At 45.9% G+C, this 24600-nt stretch overlaps 1 protein-coding gene across 1 annotated transcript in view; it reads right to left on the reverse strand.

The window, feature by feature from the left end:
- The window catches only part of npr2 (natriuretic peptide receptor 2), a 77087-nt gene that overhangs the window by 28527 nt on the left and 23960 nt on the right, over window positions 1-24600 (reverse strand). The window contains exons 7-10 of the mRNA XM_084325216.1: window positions 16898-16982; window positions 6618-6738; window positions 2975-3049; window positions 1091-1168 (exon numbers count right to left, since the gene is read on the reverse strand). Coding sequence (XP_084181342.1) covers window positions 1091-1168; window positions 2975-3049; window positions 6618-6738; window positions 16898-16982 — 359 coding nt within the window. The remainder of the gene's footprint in view (window positions 1-1090; window positions 1169-2974; window positions 3050-6617; window positions 6739-16897; window positions 16983-24600) is intronic.

The following is a 24600-nucleotide window of genomic DNA, read 5'->3' on the forward strand; positions in this document are numbered from 1 at the left end:
TTAGAATAAATTACAAAATTCTCTTAAATGGGTGTCCCTGGCAAAAAAAACAACAAATGATACATTGGGGTGCAAGGACAAAATGTGCATCTATTTGGGGGGACCGTGGTGTGAAAGAAGGTTTGAGAAGCTGTAGTGGCAGTAGGGGTATTATTTACATCATATCCTAATCCTAATGAGCCAGAGAGTAGCTTTACCCTTCATCGACCACTGGCTTAGACCTGAGGCTAGCAGGAAGGATGCGAGACAACTGGTCCAATGTAATCCTTTCACTACCACACTACAGAAGTGTTAACCCTTTCACTACCACACTACAGAAGGGTTAACCCTTTCACTACCACACTACAGAAGGGTTAACCCTTTCACTACCACACTACAGAAGGGTTAACCCTTTCACTACCACACTACAGAAGGGTTAACCCTTTCACTACCACACTACAGAAGTGTTAACCCTTTCACTACCACACTACAGAAGGGTTAACCCTTTCACTACCACACTACAGAAGGGTTAACCCTTTCACTACCACACTACAGAAGTGTTAACCCTTTCACTACCACACTACAAAAGGTTAACAGTATGTAGTGTGGTAGTGAAAGGGTTAACCTTCTACAGTGTGGTAGTGAAAGGGTTAAAGGGCAGTGAGAAAGCAACAAGGAAAGAAAACAAGGTACTGAGGAATGGAATTTAAAGGCCCCTCCACACATTTTAAAATGTTTAACAATTAGTTTGGTTAGTAGTTAGTTAGTTAGTTCTCCACAAAAAGTGTTCAATAAACTACTGAACTCCCATGACGTCATCCCCCAAGCCGGTTAACTTTCTCTTTTTCCACCTAAACGGTTCGCCAAAAATGTGTTTCACCCAAACACAACACTTCTTAGCTCACACAATCTTGTTTTGGAAAAAAAATTAAAGGATTGTTTTTGTGCATAGATCACTAGATTTATCAAGTGAGTTTCACGTTAGCATTTCATGTTAGCAGTTAGCATTTCCTGGGTGACATATTATATATACATATAAGGTTTAAAACCAATTACTAAGTGAACCAAAATAAACATGTTAAAACGCAAAAAAAAGGGAAGCAGCACTTACGTGTTTGAGTTCAAACAGCACTTGTCTGGTCAGCTCTACCCTCTTCTTGTTGACGTGCTTGATGGCCACCAGGTTGCCCTGTGGTGCAGCGTGGCAGAGACAGACAGGAGCAAACATGAGTGGCAGCTCTTAACCCTTTCACTGCCACACGACAGCCGGTTAACCCTTTCACTGTCACAATACAGAAGGTTAGCCCTTTACTATCACACAACCGACGGCGATGCTCCATCATTAGCATCATTAGCTCCGCGGATGCGGAGCTAATGATGCTAATGATGGAGCATCGACGTCGGTTGTGTGATAGTAAAGGGTTAACCTTCTGTCGTGTGGCAGTGAAAGGGTTAAAGGGGTAGATGAGTTTGAATATGGCCACCTGTAATGTCATTGAGGACACTGAATCCTTGCGTTGTCAATTACAGCTCCATTGAATAATATAGATGAGGAAATAGCAACACCTTGTCTTATAGGGACTGCTATACCTTATAATTTCACTGAGCTGTAATCAACACAACACAAGGATTCAATGTCCCCCGATAAAACCGATCACTATAATGTTCAAACTCATTAACTCTACGACTTTCAAACTAAATGAACAAAAATGTGCACGTTTTTGGATGCATGTGGAAAAATAAATAAGCATTGTTTGTTTTTGGTGAAGTGCCCCCTTTAAAGTGCCATGAAGCGTGTTATATTACATAACACAGCACTGGGTGAAATGAGTCGATCAAATAAGCGAGGCTCTTTAACCGTATATCACCGCATAATGACACTGTAAAAATGTTTGACAAACTCAGAGTCATGTTCGACGAGAGAGCGCCAGGATGCTGGAAGTAACGGGAGGAACAACAGGGTTCAAATGTGTGTGTGTGTGTGTGTGTGTGTGTGTGTGTGTGTGTGTGTGTGCGTGCATGCGTGTGTGTGTGTGTGTGTTAGTGTGGTAATAGCCTACAGGTACACTCAAGAGTGCGTTCTCGGGCCGCTGCGGATGAGAAATTCGATCTGTCACTTTGATATGCGAGGATCAGTAAATCTGCACCCGGCGGAGGAGCCGGGAGAAAACCACAGAGACTACGGCGTGACGAGAGCGATCGCTGCGATGAGACAGAGAGAGGTTCTGCTCGTACGACTCCATGCGAGCTGAGTTCTAGTGAGGCAAAAAAATAAATCAGTCCTCGCCGGTCTATAGCTTCAGTGTCCAAACTACAGCGTGTGAGGTGTTACCGAGTGTACCGTGATGTCAGTGTTGATGTAGAGAGTGACTACACACACACACACACACACACACACACACACACACACACACACACACACACACACACACACACACACACACACACACACACACACACACACACACACACACACACACACACACACACACACACACACACACACACACACACACACACACACACACACACACACACACGCACGCACGCACACACACACAATAACAACCAATAACCAATTACCAATAACAACAACTTGATGCCCATGTCCAGACTGGAAGGTGGGAGTGTTAAAAAAGAAAAAAAAGAAAAAAAAACACACACACAACTCTGTGGCTCACATTAAAACCAACCAGCTGAGTTCGCCCACTCTCTCTCTCTCTCTCTTTCGCTCTTTCGCTCTCTCATTCTCTCTCATTCTCTCTCTCTCTCTCTCTCTCTCTCTCTCTCTCTCTCTCTCTCTCTCTCTCTCTCTCTCTCTCTCTCTCTCTCTCTCTCTCTCTCTCTCTCTCTCTCTCACTCGCTCTCTCGTTCATGCCCCCCCCCCCCCCCCCCCCCTCTCCAGTGCCTTCGTTTTTCTCGCCCAGTGTGCACATGTGTGGGTGGAAAAGGAGTGAGGCAGGACTTGAAAATGTCAGGCCCCACTAAGGCTTACCTTAAAATAGCCTGTTTTTGCAAATAGCTGATATTTTCCATGGGCAGTTATCAAGGAGCCGTAGCTGGAGCCTCTCTGGAAGGAGAGAAGAGGGGAGAGGTAAGAAATATAACACTGTTAGCGCAGGAAGCACAATCTCTTAGACGAGTCACCTCGCCACTCCGGTTTCAACACAAACAGCTTCTTTTTTGACTATAAGCCATGATCAATTTTAGCTATTAAAAGCTTTGTCTGCTGCTGGTTTTGCCTTTCAAATCCATTTGCCCAAATTCTCTGCTTTCATAAAAGCTAAATGGAGACCTTGCAGGACTGCAGCACTGCGTGGGTAAAGGAGCAGAGAGTGGGCACAGGGCACACAGGAGTGCCACACTGTTGTATAGAATGCAAATATTGGCAACACATGTCACACTGGAAAATACACTGCTCTGGAAAATGACTGTTTTCCACGGTATTATCCCAGGAATTGAGCTGAAAACGAGTAATGAAAAAGGTGTGTGCTTGCATGAATGCTTGCATGTGTGCGTGTGTGTGTGTGTGTGTGTGTGTGTGTGTGTGTGTGTGTGTGTGTGTGTGTGTCTGTGTGTCTGTGTGTGTGTGTGTGTGTGTGTGTGTGTGTGTGTGTGTGTGTGTGTGTGTGTGTGTGTGTGTGTTTGTGTTGAAATGCAATCCAAAGTAGAAGCATTAGCCCTCAGACAACAGAACCTGAACCTTTGGAGAACGCGACGAGGTATTATATGCAGCGTGTAGGAACCACCAGGGCCAGACTGGAGCTTATTTTAACAATCATTTAATATGTGTCTGCCACCACAAGCCCTGCCAGGCGGCCACCTTCAATAAACCACAGGGAAGGTTGTCAAGAAGACATAAACTAACTCTCACAGTCTCTCACTCATAATCTGCTCTCTCGGTGAGAAAAAGCGTGCGCTGCGTTTCAACGCGCGGAGCCGTATAGATGTCAAAATAGATGTCAAGGATATCGTTAAAGGCCTGTAAAAATCATATAAGAAACACATCTGTTATATATGAAATGTTGTAAAATAAATATGTGTTACAGAAATGGCATATACAATTGTTTTGCCGCAGAATTCAGTTCGGTTCAATATCAGAGATCGTATAAAGAATTGCGTGTGTCGTATTATACTATGAAGTGTATGAGTATAAGAGTGGAGACAGTTTGAAAATATATCCCTGTGTGGTTGTTTTCTTGATCCTCCGATCACAAACTGTCGCTTCCCTCAGGAATTGAGAAGACAATGGCTTGGCCTCACTAGACAGGCAGATAGGTGATGCCATGTCATGGGAATTATTTTGTTTCCCAATTAAGTCATTTTACGGCTAAATCGGCTAGCTAGCTAGCTAGTTCCAAGAGATCGTGTCCATCTGAGAGAAGAGTGAATATATACAGTATTAGGCAGCACCCACATCGTAAAATGTTTGGCCAATACCTACATATATGTTTGCTGATATATATGCTTTGCTCATTGGACTGAGGCCAATACATTAAAAAGAAATCACTATCATCGGTTGATACCAATATGGTGGCTATATCATGCATCCCTAAAGTCTTTCCTTGTGTGATTTGTACTCAATTATCACCTGCTCTATAGTTGAACCCAACTAGACCACATAGATTGAAAGTGGTTTTTACTTTGTGGTACAGACTGTCTACATCGTGAGTGCTATCATTTCCACTGTATTGTTTCTTTTTTTTCAATGCGAAACAGCCTCTCTATGACCGTCGATGTTAGTTTACTTTTTTATTTAACCTTTATTTAACGAGTCCCATTGGGATACGAGATCTCTTTTGCAAAGGGAGACATGGCCAAGATAACAGCAGCAATGAAACATACAGCACATCACACAAAACCATAAAAACACAAGAGTATGCATAACAACAAAAGTGCATGGCTGAAAGCGCTACAACAGACGTAATCATCGGGGACCAAAATCACAGAGAGCAACAACACACTTCCTGCAAGGAGCTCTGCAATAAATATTTAAATTCGCCAAGCGAGACCAGTAACTCACTCACTCGTGGTTAGCTGCTCTGCCCCTAGTTGTTTTCTCATCGACCGTGTATCACCTCACCGTCCACAACCATCCTACTGTATTAGGCTACGTGCTTATATGGAATTTAGGGCACATCTTTCATAATTGTGACATATCAATCTGAGAAATAGCTCTCACTTTCGGTGTCCCAAGAGCAGCGATGTCTCTAGAACATTAACATTTCTTTGACATGTGCTTTAGTTGATGATGTCACCTCTGAAAGTATGTGAGCATGTGGCTTTGCCATGTGAGGCAGCAGGTCGTATATATATATTTGCAGAGGTAACAGCCGTACTACTTTTTACCTGATTCAGATGGCCATTGTGATTGACCTATCTCAAAACCGCCCTCTTTTCGTGATCCTCCAATCACAATTGTTGCTTCCCTCAGGGGAGAAATACACCAGGGCATCATGTTAATGTATATGAAAGGGGCCTTAAACATTTAAGGGTTAGTAGACCATTGATAAATGTTCCTTACGCATTTTATGCATTGAGACCCATAACAACCATATATGTTTACGATATTAATCATGCAGATATTGTCACATTCTCATTCATTTTTAATATGTTGACATACATAAATGGGGCAATAATTGCGAGAATGAATGGATATTTTTCCACACACCTCATACATATAAGATCCGCCTGGGTGAATACTCAACCCTGATTGGCTGATATACTGCACGGCTACCGCCTAGTCACAGTTCAAACCAGGGGCATGTAAATAAATTAGACTAATCAACAAATTTTTTTACAGAACTTAGCAAAAATTTACATAATACCTTTCAATTCAAATCAATTCAATTCAACCTTTATTCAATCTCGAACCATCATGTATAACGATGTCGAGAAAAATACAGCGCACAATAAATATAAATTAAAAACAAGAAAGTCAACAATAAAACAATTAAAAACAGCTGCAGACTGGGGTGACGTGGGTGATCATTAAATATCTAAACTGTCCAAAGGACACTAATGTATAGTTTCAAGGTACATTGCAAAGACGTGTCGGGGGGCACAGAAGCGTCTGTATATTATCATGGGTGGTGGCTAACTTTGAGTATTCGAGTAGTGATTGTGTTTTTCTTACGGCTTCTATTTTACAGCAGTGATGTCATTAGTGCCACTGAGACTGATAAGCTGGTGCTTGAGTATGAATTGGCGCCATGGTACTATAGTGCCTCCGTTGAGTCTTTCCCACTGGCAAACATGGGCACTGTAATCTGCCAGAAAAACAACAACGTCTTAATCACAGCCTCGAGACCGCGCCAGGACTACTGACCAAATAAAGGCAATATTAGGCCTGAAATTGTGAGAGAAAAAAATGTCACGGCTGCCAGCATATAATGAGATCATTCTGACTGACTAAAAAACTCAAATGGAGCTATTACTTTTCCCGACTGATTTTATAACCGTGAACACAGCTCTTTTTTCTCTCCTTCAGATTTCAGTGGATTTAATGCATGTTGATAAAACTGCCACTGCTCTCTGAGAGCTGCTGTGCCAAACTAAACCAATTGACTCAGATAATCCACTGTATGTGTTTCACTGTTGGTGAACAGCACTGATTGAGGAAAGCAGCAGCAGCCTACCAGTGAGAGCGTGAGACGGCTGCCGGCTCGCTTGTGGTACTTGTTGGGGCTCTCGAACTGCAGGTCCTCCCAGCGGATCCTCCACAGCATCCCGGCCAGCTCCTTCTCCAGCTTCAGTTTCCTTTAGAGGGAAAACCAGCTGTGAGTGATTCTGTCATCGCGGGACATGATCATGTCCAATGGCGGTAGGCTATAGTGGTAGGCTAGTCAGTGATAGGCCATAGTGGTAGGCTAGTGGTAGGCTATAGTGGTAGGCTAGTGGTAGGCTATAGTGGTAGGCCAGTGATAGGCCATAGTGGTAGGTTAGTGGTAGGCTATAGTGGTAGGCTAGTGTTAGGTTAGTGGTAGGCTAGTGGTAGACTATAGTGGTAGGCTATAGTGGTAGACTATAGTGTTAGGTTAGTGGTAGGCTAGTGGTAGACTATAGTGGTAGGCTAGTGTTAGGTTAGTGGTAGGCTAGTGGTAGGCTATAGTGGTAGGCTAGTGTTAGGTTAGTGGTAGGCTAGTGGTAGGCTATAGTGGTAGGCTAGCGGTAGGCTAGTGATAGGCTAGTGGTAGACTATAGTGGTAGGCTATAGTGGTAGACTATAGTGTTAGGTTAGTGGTAGGCTAGTGGTAGGCTATAGTGGTAGGCTAGCGGTAGGCTAGTGATAGGCCATAGTGGTAGGTTAGTGGTAGGCCATAGTGGTAGACTAGTTCAAGTTCAAGTTTCTTTATTAGTTGTCATACAGAAGTACAGAATACTTTTATACAAAATGCTTCTTTCTGTTTCGCTCCAGAGACTGTGCTAGACAAAAAAGATAAGTATAAAATAAGTATAGCAAGTATAAAATAGAAGTCAAGTACGTAGACAAAAGTGTTCAGTATATACATATATACAATGCTCAATGTAGAGTAGAAGTAACTGAGTTACCATACAATATACTATACAGTGCAAAGCAGAAATGGGATGAGGTACAATTTAGGTACAAGTTACAGTAAGGTGTAATGAGGTATGGGTTGTAGTGCAAATTCTTTACCAATAAATATAAAGTGTGCTTAGGTGTTCTAAAGTGGTTAAAGTGGGTGCTGCAGTGAGTTGTTTGTTTAAAGTGAGTGTGTGTGCATGTGGATGTGTGTGCTGTGAGTGCATTTGATAGTTGTTACATAGTGTTATTGTCATTTAGCATCCTGATGGCCTGGGGATAGAAGCTTCTTCTGAGTCTCTCTGTGCTTGCCATGAGACTCCGGTATCGCTTGCCTGACCGCAGCAGTTCAAAGAGGCAGTTGTTTGGGTGGCTGGAGTCTTTGATAATTCTCTTAGCCTTGCCCATGCACCGCTTGTTGTAAATGCCCTGGAGAGTGGTAGACTATAGTGGTAGGCTAGTGGTAGGCTATATTGGTAGGTTAGTGGTAGGCTATAGTGGTAGGCTATAGTGGTAGGCTAGTGGTAGGCTATAGTGGTAGGCTAGTGGTAGGCTATATTGGTAGGTTAGTGGTAGGCTATAGTGGTAGGCTATAGTGGTAGGCTATATTGGTAGGCTATAGTGGTAGGCTAGTGGTAGGCTATATTGGTAGGCTATAGTGGTAGGCTAGTGGTAGGCTATATTGGTAGGCTATAGTGGTACTGTAGGCTATAGTGGTAGACTAGTGTTAGGCTATAGTGGTAGTCTAGTGTTAGGCTATAGTGGTAGGCTAGTGGTAGGCTATATTGGTAGGTTAGTGGTAGGCTATAGTGGTAGGCTAGTGGTAGGCTATATTGGTAGGTTAGTGGTAGGCTATAGTGGTAGGCTATAGTGGTAGGCTATATTGGTAGGCTATAGTGGTAGGCTAGTGGTAGGCTATATTGGTAGGCTATAGTGGTAGGCTAGTGGTAGGCTATATTGGTAGGCTATAGTGGTACTGTAGGCTATAGTGGTAGACTAGTGTTAGGCTATAGTGGTAGTCTAGTGTTAGGCTATAGTGGTAGTCTAGTGTTAGGCTATAGTGGTAGTCTAGTGGTAGGCTATAGTGGTAGACTACAATAGTAGTAGGCTACAGGTACGTTAATTGACAAAGGTTAACATAATTTAATGTAAAGGTAAGTTAATTGACTATGGGTAACATATTTGAATGTAAAGGTAAGTTAATTGACTAAGAGTAACATATTTGAATGTAAAGGTAAGTTAATTGACTATGGGTAACATAGTTGAATGTAAAGGTAAGTTAATTGACTATGGGTAACATAGTTGACACTTATCACACTCAATGCAAAATAACCTGCAATTATAGAATCACTCTATAAGGGTGTGAAATCAACAGGGATAACAATACAAGTAAACATATCTCAGGGGTTGTTAGGTTTCAAATAAAAAATAAAAAAACACTCAGCATGAGTAGGATGTAACCATTTACTGTTGAGCAATTGATGCGGGAGTTGTAATTTCAAACGAATAGTAACTTAATCTGATCTGACACATACAGAAACCACTAATTGTTCCTTTCTTGCAATTAAATTATATTCATCTTTACAGAGGTATTTCTGGAGGTTGTACTTAAAGGTATCCAATGGAGTTTTTGACCACTAGTTGGGTGAAATTGGCGCTAGAGGAAATTGTGTATCACATGTTCTTGCATGGGAGTGACACAAAAAGAGTGCACTGGAGGCGTGTAAACATGCCCTTGTGCTTCAAACTGATTGGTCTACTCTATACACAATCGTCCTTGAAATCTAACAAGCTAACTGCCTGTGAATAAAAGGAAGTCGGACTCATTACAACATCGAACTTCAAAAAATCGAAAGTGAAACTTAAAGGTAGAATAATGTAATGCCGTCGAACAGCGACCTCTAGAGGCAAGAGAGCCTCGCTTGGTGTTGTACTTTGTTTACTTTTTTTCTTTGTTTTCGGTCCGATGTGTGGGTTGGTAGTTTAGTAACCTATAGGGAGGTGTAGTGGTTACGTCATTGCCGTTTTTCGTGTTCCACCCTCTGTCCAACGCAATGTATTTCCCCATTGCCCATTTCTAAATCGCCTCGTTTAAAACAAATAAAGCATTAACATTGGCATGGTGTACCTTTCTGTGCTTATTCATCCACAATCTATAGCTCAACATGAAAATATTCGCAATTAATCATAAAAAAATCCAAAAATGCTTAAACAATAATGTTAGTGATAGAAGGGAACTCATTTTGTGCAAAAATGGAAAGCTTTTCAATTTCCATGTGGCAGAATTGTTACAATAGCCAATAATCCATTTTCCCAATGATAAATCCCTATACGGGTGGAACAACCAGTGACGTCAGACTACACCTCCCTATTCTATAGTGGATTTCTCCGGACCTCTCTTGGCAGAGCCTGAGGGGGGGCAGAGCCTGAGGAGCAGAGCCTGAGGAGGGGCAGAGCCTGAGGAGCAGAGCCTGAGGAGGGGCAGAGCCTGAGGGGGAGCAGAGCCTGAGGAGCAGAGCCTGAGGAGGAGCAGAGCCTGAGGAGCAGAGCCTGAGGAGCAGAGCCTGAGGGGGAGCAGAGCCTGAGGGGGAGCAGAGCCTGAGGGGGAGCAGAGCCTGAGGAGCAGAGCCTGAGGGGGAGCAGAGCCTGAGGAGCAGAGCCTGAGGGGGAGCAGAGCCTGAGGGGAGCAGAGCCTGAGGGGGAGCAGAGCCTGAGGAGCAGAGCCTGAGGGGGAGCAGAGCCTGAGGAGCAGAGCCTGAGGGGGAGCAGAGCCTGAGGGGAGCAGAGCCTGAGGGGGAGCAGAGCCTGAGGGGGAGCAGAGCCTGAGGGGGGGCAGAGCCTGAGGAGCAGAGCCTGAGGAGCAGAGCCTGAGGAGCAGAGCCTGAGGGGGAGCAGAGCCTGAGGAGCAGAGCCTGAGGAGGAGCAGAGCCTGAGGGGGAGCAGAGCCTGAGGGGGAGCAGAGCCTGAGGGGGAGCAGAGCCTGAGGGGGGGCAGAGCCTGAGGAGCAGAGCCTGAGGGGGAGCAGAGCCTGAGGAGGAGCAGAGCCTGAGGAGCAGAGCCTGAGGAGCAGAGCCTGAGGGGAGCAGAGCCTGAGGGGGAACAGAGCCTGAGAGGGAGCAGAGCCTGAGGGGGAGCAGAGCCTGAGGGGGAGCAGAGCCTGAGGAGCAGAGCCTGAGAGGGAGCAGAGCCTGAGGAGCAGAGCCTGAGAGGGAGCAGAGCCTGAGGGGGAGCAGAGCCTGAGGGGGAGCAGAGCCTGAGGAGCAGAGCCTGAGAGGGAGCAGAGCCTGAGGGGGAGCAGAGCCTGAGAGGAGCAGAGCCTGAGGGGGAGCAGAGCCTGAGAGGGAGCAGAGCCTGAGAGGGAGCAGAGCCTGAGGGGGAGCAGAGCCTGAGGGGGAGCAGAGCCTGAGGAGCAGAGCCTGAGGAGCAGAGCCTGAGGGGGGGCAGAGCCTGAGGGGGAACAGAGCCTGAGGAGCAGAGCCTGAGGAGCAGAGCCTGAGGGGGGGCAGAGCCTGAGGGGGGGCAGAGCCTGAGGAGCAGAGCCTGAGGAGCAGAGCCTGAGGGGGGGCAGAGCCTGAGGAGCAACCGATCCCCTACCAACGTCTCCCTGTCTCCCTGAGAGTGGCTGTCTCGTGGTGATGACCGGGAGGATGCGACCCTCTCTGCGCCCCCCCCCCCCCCCCCCCCATGCCTCAAATAGATCCGCCATCAGCTCTATTTTCAATCTTTCAAAATGTTCAGTTGCTATCGCATGCACTTATCTGTGTTTCACCACACATATGAGTGCATGCTTACCAACTGTCAGTCTGCAACACTACTATCACCGACATCTAAGAAGGGAGATCCCCCCTTTGAACGGCCCTTCTATAAGGTTTCTCTCCTCCACGTTGCCTGTGGTGCATTATTTCCTATTACTAGGTTTTAGTGAGTTTTTCCTTAGCTTCGCGTGGGGCGTGTGTGGGAGTGTTGCATTCATTTATTTTATTTATTACATTTTTTTTTGACTTTATGGTGTTTTGTTTTGTTCTTGATTTATTGTGATGTTTCTTCTTTGTCCGGCCCATGGGGACATTAACGCGTGTTGTCGGGCCTTACAAATACATTTGATTTGATTTGATCCAACCCAAACATCAGACAACAACAACAAAAACTTAAATACCAAGAGGGGCTTTTTTGCCTAGAGGTTGCTGTTTGATTTGACGTTACAGATTCTACCTTTAACGTGGATGGGACATAAACACTGCGAGAGCAAGAAAAAAAACTGTGAAAATGTACTTTGCAGAGGTTACACGAGGTAGTAAATGTATTCAGCTTGGAACAACAAATAGTCTATTTGGGTTGGAATGTAAATATAAACAAGAGCGAACTTGTTTACAAGAGAAAACTCTGTTGGATACCTTTAAATCTGATCATAGAATGCGTCGGGTTCAGCTGTGGTTTTATATCAGTGGGCTACGGTATATTGTTTTGGTTGTTCCTGTGCCCTATTAACTTGTGATGAAATGACTAACACATTGCCGCAAAGGTGTGTATATTAATTTAATACAGATTTTCGGTCACAACAAACAAAAACGCTAAAAGCAAATCCACATGCGGCAAATCCAACTTAATAAATCTACTCTGCAGCTTTTTATACGTCGCTGATATCTTTGACTCGTTTCATATCGTGTGTGTTATTTTTAAACGCCAGTCTAACTGGCAGACGCTGATCACTGAGCGCCAGAGAGCGGGGGGGTCCCAGTGAATCAACACATCTGCTGCGGCTCTCAGGGGAGAGAGACGCTGTTTCTCAACGCTCACTCGGAAGAGGTTTCTAAAAGTCAAACCCATCTTCGAGTCTAAAAAAAAAGAAGATTTCGAGAGAGAGTCCATTTCTGAGGGGAAATTCATTATTAGTTTGAGACTATTTTAAAAAGGAGAAAGAAAAGAAAAGAGAGCAGGGCCCACACATTCCAAGCCAATCTTAAAGGTGTTAAACACTTCCAGATGGCGGCAGGAGGCTATTGCAGCGTTCGCATATCACCGTGTTTTTACCCTTTCGCCCAAGCACCCTTGTTGGCCCCCAAAGAGCTTCCATTTTATCTTTCTCCGGGGGGATATTTCGCAGTCCGGACAGCGCGAAAAATATCCGCGGGATGCTAACACTTGTTAGTGTCTGAGCGGTGTATCTCTTTTACGCCTCTCCCCGACGCCCCAACGAATCCCCTCTTAGACTCTACGCACATGTGGAAGAATGGAAATGTCCCATCATGGCTGGGGAGCGGAGTGCAACCTTTCAGGGCAGGAAACACCATTAAACCACCAATACCCTCCACGCCCCCCCCCCCCCCTCCTCCCCCCCAAAAGGTACTTTTCTATTTAAAGACCCTCGTTTGAAGGGCTCTGGCAGCCAGAGGAGCAGAGTGTGGGGCTCCACACTGGGGCTATTGTTTCATAAATCCCATATGTGAATACCTCTGCTGGACCAGCCCCTCCATTAAAACAACAGAGCCACTGCTCTGCTCAACATCCCCTCACGCTGCAGACCAGACTCCAGAATCAACCAGTCACTCTATTAAAAAGGAACGGCTGACCGTCAAAGAGGTTAAATCGATTGAGTGCAGCGGGGGACGTAGGAAAGCGGGAAACACATGAATTGTGATGTTATATATATTTATATCCCTCGCATTAAAATTACAACGAGGGAATAAAATACAATAGAACGGACATTTCAACATGTAGTCGATAACAACCTTTTATTGAAGTGCTCCAGTATCACCAGCAGAAATGTTAGAATTTCTGTAAAAAAAAAAATTATGTAAGAGATTATGTAACAGTTATGACCAATATACAGAAATTACTCAAAATAACAATTTATTATAACAAAATAACTAAAGTTATTACAACGTTTACATAAAAGGCCTTTCTACAAATATTGATTTGCTGTTCCAAGTAATGTTGGGAAAGGCTGATCAATTGAGCAATTATTGATTACGAAAAATCTCATTTCATAATCATCTTTCTCAGAGAGAGTGAGAGAGAGAGAGAGAGAGAGAGAGAGAGAGAGAGAGAGAGAGAGAGAGAGAGAGAGAGAGAGAGAGAGAGAGAGAGAGAGAGAGAGATGAGAGAGAGAAGAGAGAGAGAGAGAGAGAGAGAGAGAGAGAGAGAGAGAGAGAGAGAGAGAGAGAGAGAGAGAGAGAGAGAGAGAGAGAGTGTGTGTCTGTGGCCACATGTGGTTGTCTCAGGGGTGTAGCTCCAGATTCTGGGCCCCATGAAAGAATGTATTTGTAGGCCCCCAGTCAATGCGAGCGCGCGTAAGCACCTGCACTGTTGGTGGGTGAGCCTAGTAAAGGATGTCGCATTGCGTTCATCTTCAATGAATGGACCAATGCAATAGTCTACCAAAGCCCCCCCTCTCTCTCTATATATCTCACACACACACACACACACACACACACACACACACACACACACACACACACACACACACACACACACACACACACACACACACACACACACACACACAACACACACACACACACACACACACTTCAGAAACAAACATAGTATCAATGAGAGCATCAATAATACACCTGAGTGATGTCTAGTAAAAAATAATTTTATTTTATTTTTGGGCCCCCCCCCCCCCAGTGCTGGGCCCTTGGAATCATCCTAAGCTACCCCCCCCCCCCCCAGCTACGCCCCTGGCCGTTGTCTAGAGAGAAAAAAACCTCAGCATCCACTTTTTCCAGAGTGCTGTGCTCCTCCAGACACTTCAAGTTGAAAAGGTCAGAACTTTTCAGAAAGGCGGCGCTCTCGTCAGTCGTCAACAACAACAGCAACACGGCTGCTGGACTGAGCAGCGAGAGCGCCGCCTCGACCAGAACTCGTCCAGGGACATAGCCGGGACGAGCGTCCTCTGGTTGGTCAAATTCACGGTGAAAATACTAGGCTATCTTCCCACCCACAGTCATTTGAGTGAAAAGTGATGCGAAGATTTCATTATTTGATTCATAATTCAACACTGTAGGCCAGTAGGTGCTCTACAGTAAGCCAACAAAAGCCATGTATATAGTTTCCCCCCCTTGCCTCTCAAGTTTTTCATCCCAGTTCTTCCCAGTGCCCTGCCAGTAGCTTTCTGCCAGAAGAAGACACTCAGCGAACACAAGCCCAGACATTTTAATTGTCCATCATAGTTTAATTTCTAAAGTCCTTGTGATAGATGTGAAGGGCTCTGTAAGCACGTTTGTTAAAGATTTCTACCATTGCAGCTCCGTTGTCCACCGTCTCCATTTACTGGCTGGTAAAGAAAAGTAGAAAAACAACCGTTAATTAGACATCGGTAACTTGCAAGAATAATATCAAGGTATTTTAAACTCTGAACTATGTCAATAACGATTCTAAACATGTAACTATGAGACGAGCATTAAGCTATAGCAGAGATTCTCAAAGGGGACACATCTTTATCTCGTGTAAATATATATACATGTACGATTTTCCAATCATTCGAAGTGAGGACCATGTAGGCTCAACCGTGCACAATTGTGTGAAATATAAATCTAATCGTTTAGCGGTTGGGTCTACATTATCTCTTCAAGACACAAAATACTTCCGAGACATAGTGTCGGTCTGAGAGAAGAATCAAGCATTGGAAATAATGCATATATCGTTATTTAACGTACGTAACATTACTTAATGTAGCATGTAGCAATCACTTTTCCAGCATGTTGTGGTGTGGCTTAAAATATTTTTTGTTAAAGGTCCCCCGCGTGCTGCCTATCTGAAGCCGCCCGGCACACAGCCAGAACTCTGACCACGGTATATCATGGGATAGCGCTTTGTATCAAAATATCTGAACTATCTCTTTAAACTGTCAGCCTATGTCTAGTGCATTCCCACATAACAAGTGCAGACCACTAAACATGATTTTTCACGAGCCTGGGTGCGCCACTGAACAATATATCTAATTGCAATTATTTTTTGACTGATATTGCAATTTAAAAACATATTAAAATGATGACTGTGTGATTTTCTTCCGGGATCTGTACCAAACAAAGATGCTTACGTCTGTAGAATACGATTTCTAGGCTGGGACATCTCTGCAACACCACAATACTTTATTTAGAATATATTTATAATAGATACACATTTTGCCTTTAACAAATATTGCAGCCTCCTGCAATCTGGATATTGTACTAGGACATAATAGGATTTTGATCAATTTTAGATTCATTGTTCAGCCCTATCTGGGTGTCAGACCGAGAGACTGTTTCATCAGATTAAAACCTTGGGGAATATGTTTTATAATACTTACCGACAAAGAGGGAATACATCTATCCATCCTGCACTTTCTGGAAACCAGAACAGAATATAAGTAGTGTTAGAATTAAGAGTAACACACTGTACCTATTTAGCTAATTTGTTTTCTATTTGAAATTTAACATGCAGATTGGGAAATTATCAGATGAATGCCGGTTTTAGTGAATTTACCTCAAATTTGCAGTTGCTCTTCCATCTTTCTTCAATTTCAGAAATCCATTCAAAAATCCATTGTCATTGGCTGGTAATTAACCCCTTGTGTGTCAACATTCAGTTTTGTAAAATTAATCAGATTTCCAGTGTGATTTGTTAGTAACCAATATATACTTGTTCTTCTTAGAAACCAACACAGTATAATGCAGATGCAGCTTGTTAATAATGTTATTGTATCAAAAACATTGTAATAGGCCTAGATTTAGACTTAAGAGATATCATAACTCCATCAAACTTACTTAAACTTTAGATAATAAAGTTGGAAAACACTGTTCCTCTGAAAACTTAAAACCGAGTTATACAGTTCTGAGGTACACAAATAAAAATCCAATTAAATAAGAACAACTTATTTCAGAAAGCAAAGTGCAACTGTACGGCATAACACACAAACACTGATCTTGATCATTTTGAGAACTGATGGCTAGTGGTCATTGAAATCTAGAATTCTATGAGAGAATTCCGTGGAAAACATTACCAAAGAAAAATGTACACCTGAAAATATTAAAGATTCCCAATCAAGAGATTTAAAGAAAAATAACAAAGGAACACGCCTAATGATCGTTAAGTAAACATAGCCATGACAACATTCAGCTGCTTGAGCCAGTATCTGAGTTGACTTGGCAACGTATACCCTTCTCCATCGCCTTAAAAACCATCACCTGCTGAGCCGTTGCTCTGGCAACAATCATGTAAATTTCACACTGGCAGTTGCACGCCCCATGAATCCTCTTTGAACAACATCACACCTCTCCGTCTTTCCGAGACATAGGACGTTCAACTCGGGAGTCCTCGTACTCCTAGAGCTAAAAACTCAGCATAAGCCTTTGTGTGCGTGTGTGTTTGTGTGTGAACCGTGCGACTCACCTGTAAATGAGGAAACTGGAGATGCCGAAAATAATGAGCGCCAACCCGGATCCCACGGCAACGATTCCCAGCACTGGCAGGTGACCTGGAAACAGGAAAACATCAAACTGGTGTGTTCTGTGTTTCACATTCACAGTTGGTTCTCACATGTCCAACAGATGTCCACAGTAACAGCTTTGAGAAGAAGGGGGAAAAGTGTTACTATATAAACTCCTACATGCTTTCATGATATAAATATGTAGTGTTTATTAGTTATATGGCAGCAATGTGTGTTGAACCATAGTGGTGTAACGGTCAATACAGAGTCAAACATTTGAAACATCTTTAATACAGTGTATATAGTAGTGGGTGGTGAGCTGGATAACCTAGAGGTGGTGGCTGAGAGGAGGATGAGGAAAAAGCTAGAAGCCATCCTGGAGAACCCCTCTCACCCCCCCCTCTACGAGGAGCTAGCCAGAATGAAGAGCACTTTCAGCCTAAGACTCATCCCCCCCGACACACCAAAAACCGCCTGGGCCGGTCCTTTATACCGGCAGCCTTACTAGCTAACCATGCTACCTCACTAGTTAACCTTACGGGATCATCCCTATGTTCCCCGGGTTCTATGTTCCCCGGGTCCTATGTTCCCCGCTTGATTGATTAATAGATTGAAAATTGTATTAATTTTTATTATTTTATTAATTATTAATGTCCGCCTTGTTTCGAACTGGTTAAGCTTAGGCCCTCTTTCGAAGTTGGTTATGGTTAGAGTTTGGAATCAGGGCTGGTGGTCTAAAATTTTCAATCAATCAATCAAGCGGGGAACATAGGACCCGGGGAACAGGACCCGGGGAACAGGACCCGGGGAACATAGACATGCTCCCAACCTTACTAGCTAACCATGCTACCTCACTAGTTCTGTATCGTTAGTGGCTTAGCTTGGCTTCGCCTTCTGCACTATCTCGCGTACGTGCACGCGTACTGAATAAACCACAAATGTACCTCTAATACCAGTATTAGTCTGACCACACCCCTCATCAGCTTACCTTCATAAGCAGGTGTGTGGTCACCTGCTCTCCTCCTTCTCGCTTTCACCACAAGGAAGAGGTGCCTCGGTAGATCCCCACACTTGACACCATGATGGAAGAAATTGGATTAGGAACAGCTTGGGAAACAAGGATACGTTGACGTCATATCTTTATTTTCTCTCTCACTATTTTCGAGAAAATACGGCGATATTGTCTTCGTACTGGAGTGTCTAGAAGATGATGATCATTCTACAAATCCTCCACCGGTTTTCGTATTGGGAGCACGCCGCTGCATGCTTCTCAACTGCAGTTCCTTGCTGTGTTTGTTGGGGTGAAACCTGTCAGGCCACAGCTGAACTGTCGGACATGCCGCTGTTGTGAGGAGCGGTGCGTTCCAGGTTGGGTGAGTAGTGTTTGCTGGCGGGCTCCACTTGTCTGTTAGTGCTATGGGGGCTACTAGACGAAGTTTATGGAAACCGGCCCCAGGCTAGGGTCCTTTGTTTAGCCGTCTAGGCGACAGAAGGCCTTGGTCTGGCGACCATTATAGTTTTAACTAGTGGGCCGCGACCATTGACACTGGTGATCCCTGTGTGTTCTGGACGAGTGGATTCTCTCTGTCACCGTGTTAAGACCCCATCTTTCATATCCAAATGAGAGTATTCCTTCACGAGGGGATATGTGCATGTAATGTGCGATAGCGGCAGATTCATGTTCAAAGTCAGCTATACAGGCCAGTTGGTACTGTGCTGATTCCGCCGGACGTGTTATTGTCACCGTTGTGAAGCGGTGTTGACGTCTTGTTTTCCCTTTTCTCTTAAAAAGTGAGGAGGGTTCAGAACGGCGGCCTGTCTGGGTGAGTGTTATGTCATTGTTTACATGTTCATAGCTTACGGTTAGCCGGTCGGTGGCCTGGCGCGGGGTAGTTTGGCTTCTCGCGCGCCGCCGGGAGCTCGCTCCTGATCGCGTGCGTCGTAGATCGGCGTCTCGCGAGCGGAAGCGATAGCACCCGAACGGCTGGAGCAGCCGTTAGCTTGATGCTATTCTGTTGAACGTGCTTTGATTTTTAACATGTTTTACACTTTTGACCACGACGTCATCCTTGACAGGGGATGTTCGTCAACCCTGCCCGAGCCTAGACGGGGATTGCGTCAACAAAGAGGACTGTAGCGACTGGTGGAGCGGCGACGCTGCCCGGATCGAACAACACGGGACGCTTGTGACTGCACTTCGCTGATCTGCGTTCCGGGCAGGTACGGGGTTGGCCAGACCCTCATAACACGTCTTCTGGTTTTACCTTGCTAAATGTATTGTGAATGACGGTGTTTTTTCCCAAAACGTGTGTTGTTGCAATGCATTTGAGATACGTTGCGGGTTGTGTGTGAGCTGTTTTTGTCACTGGCAGTAGCTTCTCCGTGCAGGTCGTGATGTATTGATCTGGTTGTTGTGTGAGAAACATCATGGTGTTTATGTGTACCGTGTACTCACTACTAAGGCAACTAACCTATGAAGCTATGCTTGGTGACGAGTGAGTAAAAGAATGTTCTTTCTCAGACTGTAATGACAATGGACAGTGAGTTCACACATTAACAGGTTTTCCTGTTTTAACTGGCCGTATTGAGGGTAAAATAGGAGGATTGTGTTTTTCCCCCCCCGGTTCCCTGGGGACTTTATCACCTCCTATCAGACATGTTGTGCATTAATTGTGTCTTTTGTGTGGTAGGGATACGATGTAACTCTCAGCTTGATTGCTGAGGTTGTGCTAAATCTGCTGGAGAAACTTATTTCCTAAAGGGAAATTGGTTTGGTTGCTGTCGTGTGCTTAGCAAGGCCTGTGGTCGATACTAATCAAGAATGATGTATTCTCTCATTGTGATGATGATGGGTTGTGTGTGTCATGTGACCTACAACTGGGTTGTACTGACCACAGAAGCACATGTGTATGTTGGACCGGGGTTCTTAGAGCCCTCTCTATTCTGTGTTTTTCCTTAGTAAAAATCAGATAGCAGGTTAGCTCGTGCGCTGTGTGGAGCTGTGAAACGCTTCATAGGGTTGACTATGACTGTGTCATATTCTCTTTTTGTCGTTACGTCGTATCATGGGTGTGGGGTCGTAAAGGGGTGAACTGGTAACCTTTCCTCTCCCCGTTGTTCTGTCGGTCAGGGGTACACCCCCTGTCCTTCAAGGTTCCCGTCACGTGGCGGTTCGGCACGTTACGGGGGGGGGGGGGGGGGGGGGGGGGAGGGAGTTCCTGGTCCCACGGCCTGGTATATTGGGCGTGTGCACCGCAGGAATTCCCCCGCCATAGAGTACGTCACCGTGCGCGTCTCTGTTGGTAGGACTTCCGTGTGCTGTTCAGGTCCATGTGATGGATCTGTTTTCAGGGGGGGTGGTCAGGGCTCCTCCTCACCAAGCGCCTACTCAGGCCTTCTGTGAGTTCGGACTCCTTCTTCCATGTGATCCATGTGAGGAAGCCTCCATCAGAGTACAGAGCCTTCCTCCTCAGATTGTCAAAGTGAGTGGACCCTCTAGAAAGGTCCTTTTCTATTGTATGTATATTCGATTCAATTCGTTTATTGAGTGTGTATGGGTTCGGTGCCTCTTCCCCGGAGGCCCTAAAACCAGTTTTTTACATGGCTCAAGGTGCAATATATTCTTTTCAATCTGTACAGCTCGCGTGGGAAGTCTCTCTGGGGATCCCCGTCTCTTTCCTATGGGAGGGTGGTGGGATGTAAAAATGTGAACATTTTTTACCCCGGCTGTGTAGACTGGGATACATACTGTTGATGCTTCCTTCTTTCTATTCCAGAAGTGTTGGAGTTAGGGAGTGTCACACCCCTCTTGGCGTTCCCCTGGGCGCCTTGGGGATTCAATGGCAGGTCTAAATAGCCTGTTCATTGATGGGGGTGTGTCCCGACGCACGTATAGTGCTAGCTCGCTGTAAACAGGCGATTGACTGGCACGCCTTAGTTGCTTGTGGTTGAAACAGCGTTTTTATAAAGCAACTGAGATGGGGGTTTTTCCTCTTCCGGCGACCACATCCCATGACCTGGGTGGGTTGTCGACGGATCCTCGTTCATGTCTGGGGGATGATGACGGGATGGATCTGAACATATGTAGTGGGGTCTCACGCCCTTGGGGTGGGCCACCAGGCGCGGTTCGTCCCGACGTCTGGGTGGCGCCTTCTTTTCATGTTAAGATCAACACGCATATCTGCCCTTTTCCTGGGGCATGTCGGCGTGGTTAGGGCACGGGACTGGTTCTGGTCACGCTGGTCCAGATCAGTTGAACCCGTTGTCCGCCGGGGATGCAGATCTGCTGTTCTGGTACCCTGAGGGACTTGGGCTTTTTTCAGGGGGAAAAATGCCAGGTCGGTCTGGGTGTCACAGGGTTAAGCGCTATGGAGACCCTGGTTGGGTATGTTTTTACTCAGCACTGTCGTCATGGCTTACAGCCATGCCATTCTGTACGCGCTCGATCTCGTCGGATCTCGGCCGCTACACAGGTTGGTCCTGGTTGGTACTTGGTTGGGAGACCGCCGGGGAATACCAGGTACGGTGTGCTTAGGGGCTGGTTCTCCATTGTTTTTCGCTCCTCTCTCACGCATGGCGAAGAGGGGCCTGTGGGGGTGGTTTTTTGACCTCCTCTGGTGACCCTGTGCTTCCCGTACCGCCAGGCCCGGTCCGAAGTGATGTTTGCGACCCGTAGGCCTGGGTTAACCCTTTTTGGAAACTGAAACACTTGTACTGCGGTATAGCCGGTGTATACCCGCAGGTGTGTTTTGGAGTTTTTTCTTGAGGGGTTATAGGAACAACCACCGCATTGGGTAACACCGAGGTGGTTGATTCCCTGGTGTGTTGGAGCAGTGTCAACTCCCGGGTTCACCGGTTGAGGGTGCCCCTGCACGTTCATGACGTCTGCCAATCGTGTCAGCCTTCTCTGCCTCGACCCCTCTGGGTGGGGGTTGTTAAATGGAGGCTTGGTCATGCAACACCGCCAGCTTACGCTCCTTCCGCCGGGGCGGCTGTGTTCAGCTGTCCCCTCTGGCGCCTGTCTCGTCCGCAGTCTCCAGGCTAGGGTTAACAGCCTGTTGCCTGGTTTTTCCCCGGTGCGCTGCCTGCTTCCGTTGGTTAACCTTTTTTGTGTGCTTACGGCCATGCTGACTGCCTATTCTGCAGGGTCAGTGTGCCAGGCGGTGTACTATTGGGGGGACGGGGCCCGCTCGGCTTACTGGCCTGGTTGGTTCCGCCTGGGAATACCAGGTGCAGTAACTGAGGGGCCTTTGTCCGAATACGCTGGCGATGTGGGGGGCGGGGCACTACGTGCCCACCTGGTGGGGTCTTGATGCTGGCATCATGGACTTCTCCGGGCCCCCATTCCAGGGAGTCCAGTCCTTTTGGTGGGTCTGGGTCTTCCTTCGTGCTCCGCTGCTACGGCCTTGCCACGGGGTTGGGTTTGCCCTTGACCCCGTGATTCTGGGGGCAGTAACGAGGTTGTTCCTCCGTTCGTTCCCGGGTGGCATGCGGGTTGTGCGTGTGTGTAGTCGTGGGTCAAGCCACGGTCTGCTCACCCTGTGCGTTGAGTTGCTTGAGTGCCTCTTCGCACGGTCGGGTCCGTCGCCCTCCCGTGACGTCCCTAATAGGGGGGCTACCCTCCATTAGGGGGGGTCGGGGGGGCTCGGCCCTCCCTGTTCTGATGGTTTTGGGGGGCTGTCAGCGGGGTGTATTTGTCAGCCAAGTGGCTCCGCTTGGCCTCCCTTGTGCAGAAGGCGAAGCCAAGCTAAGCCACTAACGATACAGAACGTTAGGTTATGACTATAACCAAGTTCTGTTAGTTAGGGGCGATGCTTGGCTTCGGACGGCCGCTGCAGCCCTTGACCTCACCTTGTGGTGAAAGCTTGGGAAGGAGGAGAGCAGGTGACCACACACCTGCTTATGAAGGTAAGCTGATGAGGGGTGTGGTCAGACTAATACTGGTATTAGAGGTACATTTGTGGTTTATTCAGTACGCGTGCACGTACGCGAGATAGTGCAGAAGGCGAAGCCAAGCATCGCCCCTAACTAACAGAACTTGGTTATAGTCATAACCTAACGTTAACCTTACTAGCTAACCATGCTACCTCACTAGTTAACCTCACTAGAAGCACCAACAAGGCATTGCTACTGTTCAGCCCAAACTACAGGATCTGGTGTAGCAGCCTGACTCAAAACTACAGGATCTGGTGTAGCAGACTGACTCAAAACTACAGGATCTGGTGTAGCAGACTGACTCAAAACTACAGGATCTGGTGTAGCAGACTGACTCAAAACTACAGGATCTGGTGTAGCAGCCTGACTCAAAACTCCAGGATCTGGTGTAGCAGACTGACTCAAAACTACAGGATCTGGTGTAGCAGACTGACTCAAAACTACAGGATCTGGTGTAGCAGACTGACTCAAAACTACAGGATCTGGTGTAGCAGACTGACTCAAAACTACAGGATCTGGTGTAGCAGACTGACTCAAAACTACAGGATCTGGTGTAGCAGACTGACTCAAAACTCCAGGATCTGGTGTAGCAGACTGACTCAAAACTACAGGATCTGGTGTAGCAGACTGACTCAAAACTACAGGATCTGGCAGCCTGACTCAAAACTCCAGGATCTGGTGGAGCAGCCTGACTCAGACACCGGCGACATCCAGGCTCACAAATCCAGATCATTATTTGCGGATTGGCCTCAAGTTGTGGGAGAGATGCAGATTTACATCCCTCCCCCTCGTTATATCCAACATACCATGGACCCTGAAATAGAATTAGAGAACTATACTATAGTCCGTAATGACAGAAGCCAGTATGGAGGTGGTGTTTGTATGTACATACATAAGGACACCAAATTCATTACCCGTACTGACCTTCATCATGAGACAATTGAAACCATATGGGTGGACATTTTATTTGAAAGGGCAAAATCTGTTCTAGTCGGCACAATATACAGACCGCCAGATCAAACTGGCTTTTATGATACTCTGGATGTGTGCTTAGCTGGAGCTGAGGATGCGGAAAAAATTCTTATTGGGGATTGGAACACGGATATGCAACAAAAAGATGCACCCGTCTTCAAATCCTTCAATAGGTTTTGTGATCTGCACGGCCTCAGCCAACTAATCACCCAACCCACAAGGATATGTGAATCAACTCAGACTACCATTGACCTCATACTGACCTCTGACAAGTCCAAGATCTCCAATAAAGGGGTTATAGCATGTGGGTTAAGTGATCATAATATGATATTCTGTACCCGCAAAAAGCTAAAACTAAAGGCTGGCTGTCACAAAACAGTCACATCTAGAGACCTCAAAACCTACTCTAGCGAGGCCTTTAACCTTGAACTAGAGAGTCTGGACTGGTCAGATGAACTCAATGGTACACTGGTTGAAGAAACTTGGCTTGGCTTCAAAACCAAATTTTCATCAATACTAAACAACATGGCCCCCCTAAGAACCACCAGGGTAAAAAATCGCGCTGAGCCATGGATGCACACTGAAATACTGACCGCTATGAAAGCCAGAGACAAAAAATGCTCTGAGTTTCGTAAAAGCCAGTCAAAGCTTACCAAAAGCATGAGCAGTGAACTCCAAGACCACGTGACTGAACTCAAACTAGAAAGAAACAGACTAAGAAATGACGTAAACTCCATGATCAAAACTGCTAAAAAAAAAT

Source organism: Notolepis coatsorum, assembly GCF_963971535.1.
Source record: "Notolepis coatsorum genome assembly, chromosome: 11".
Classification (NCBI taxonomy): domain Eukaryota; kingdom Metazoa; phylum Chordata; class Actinopteri; order Aulopiformes; family Paralepididae; genus Notolepis; species Notolepis coatsorum.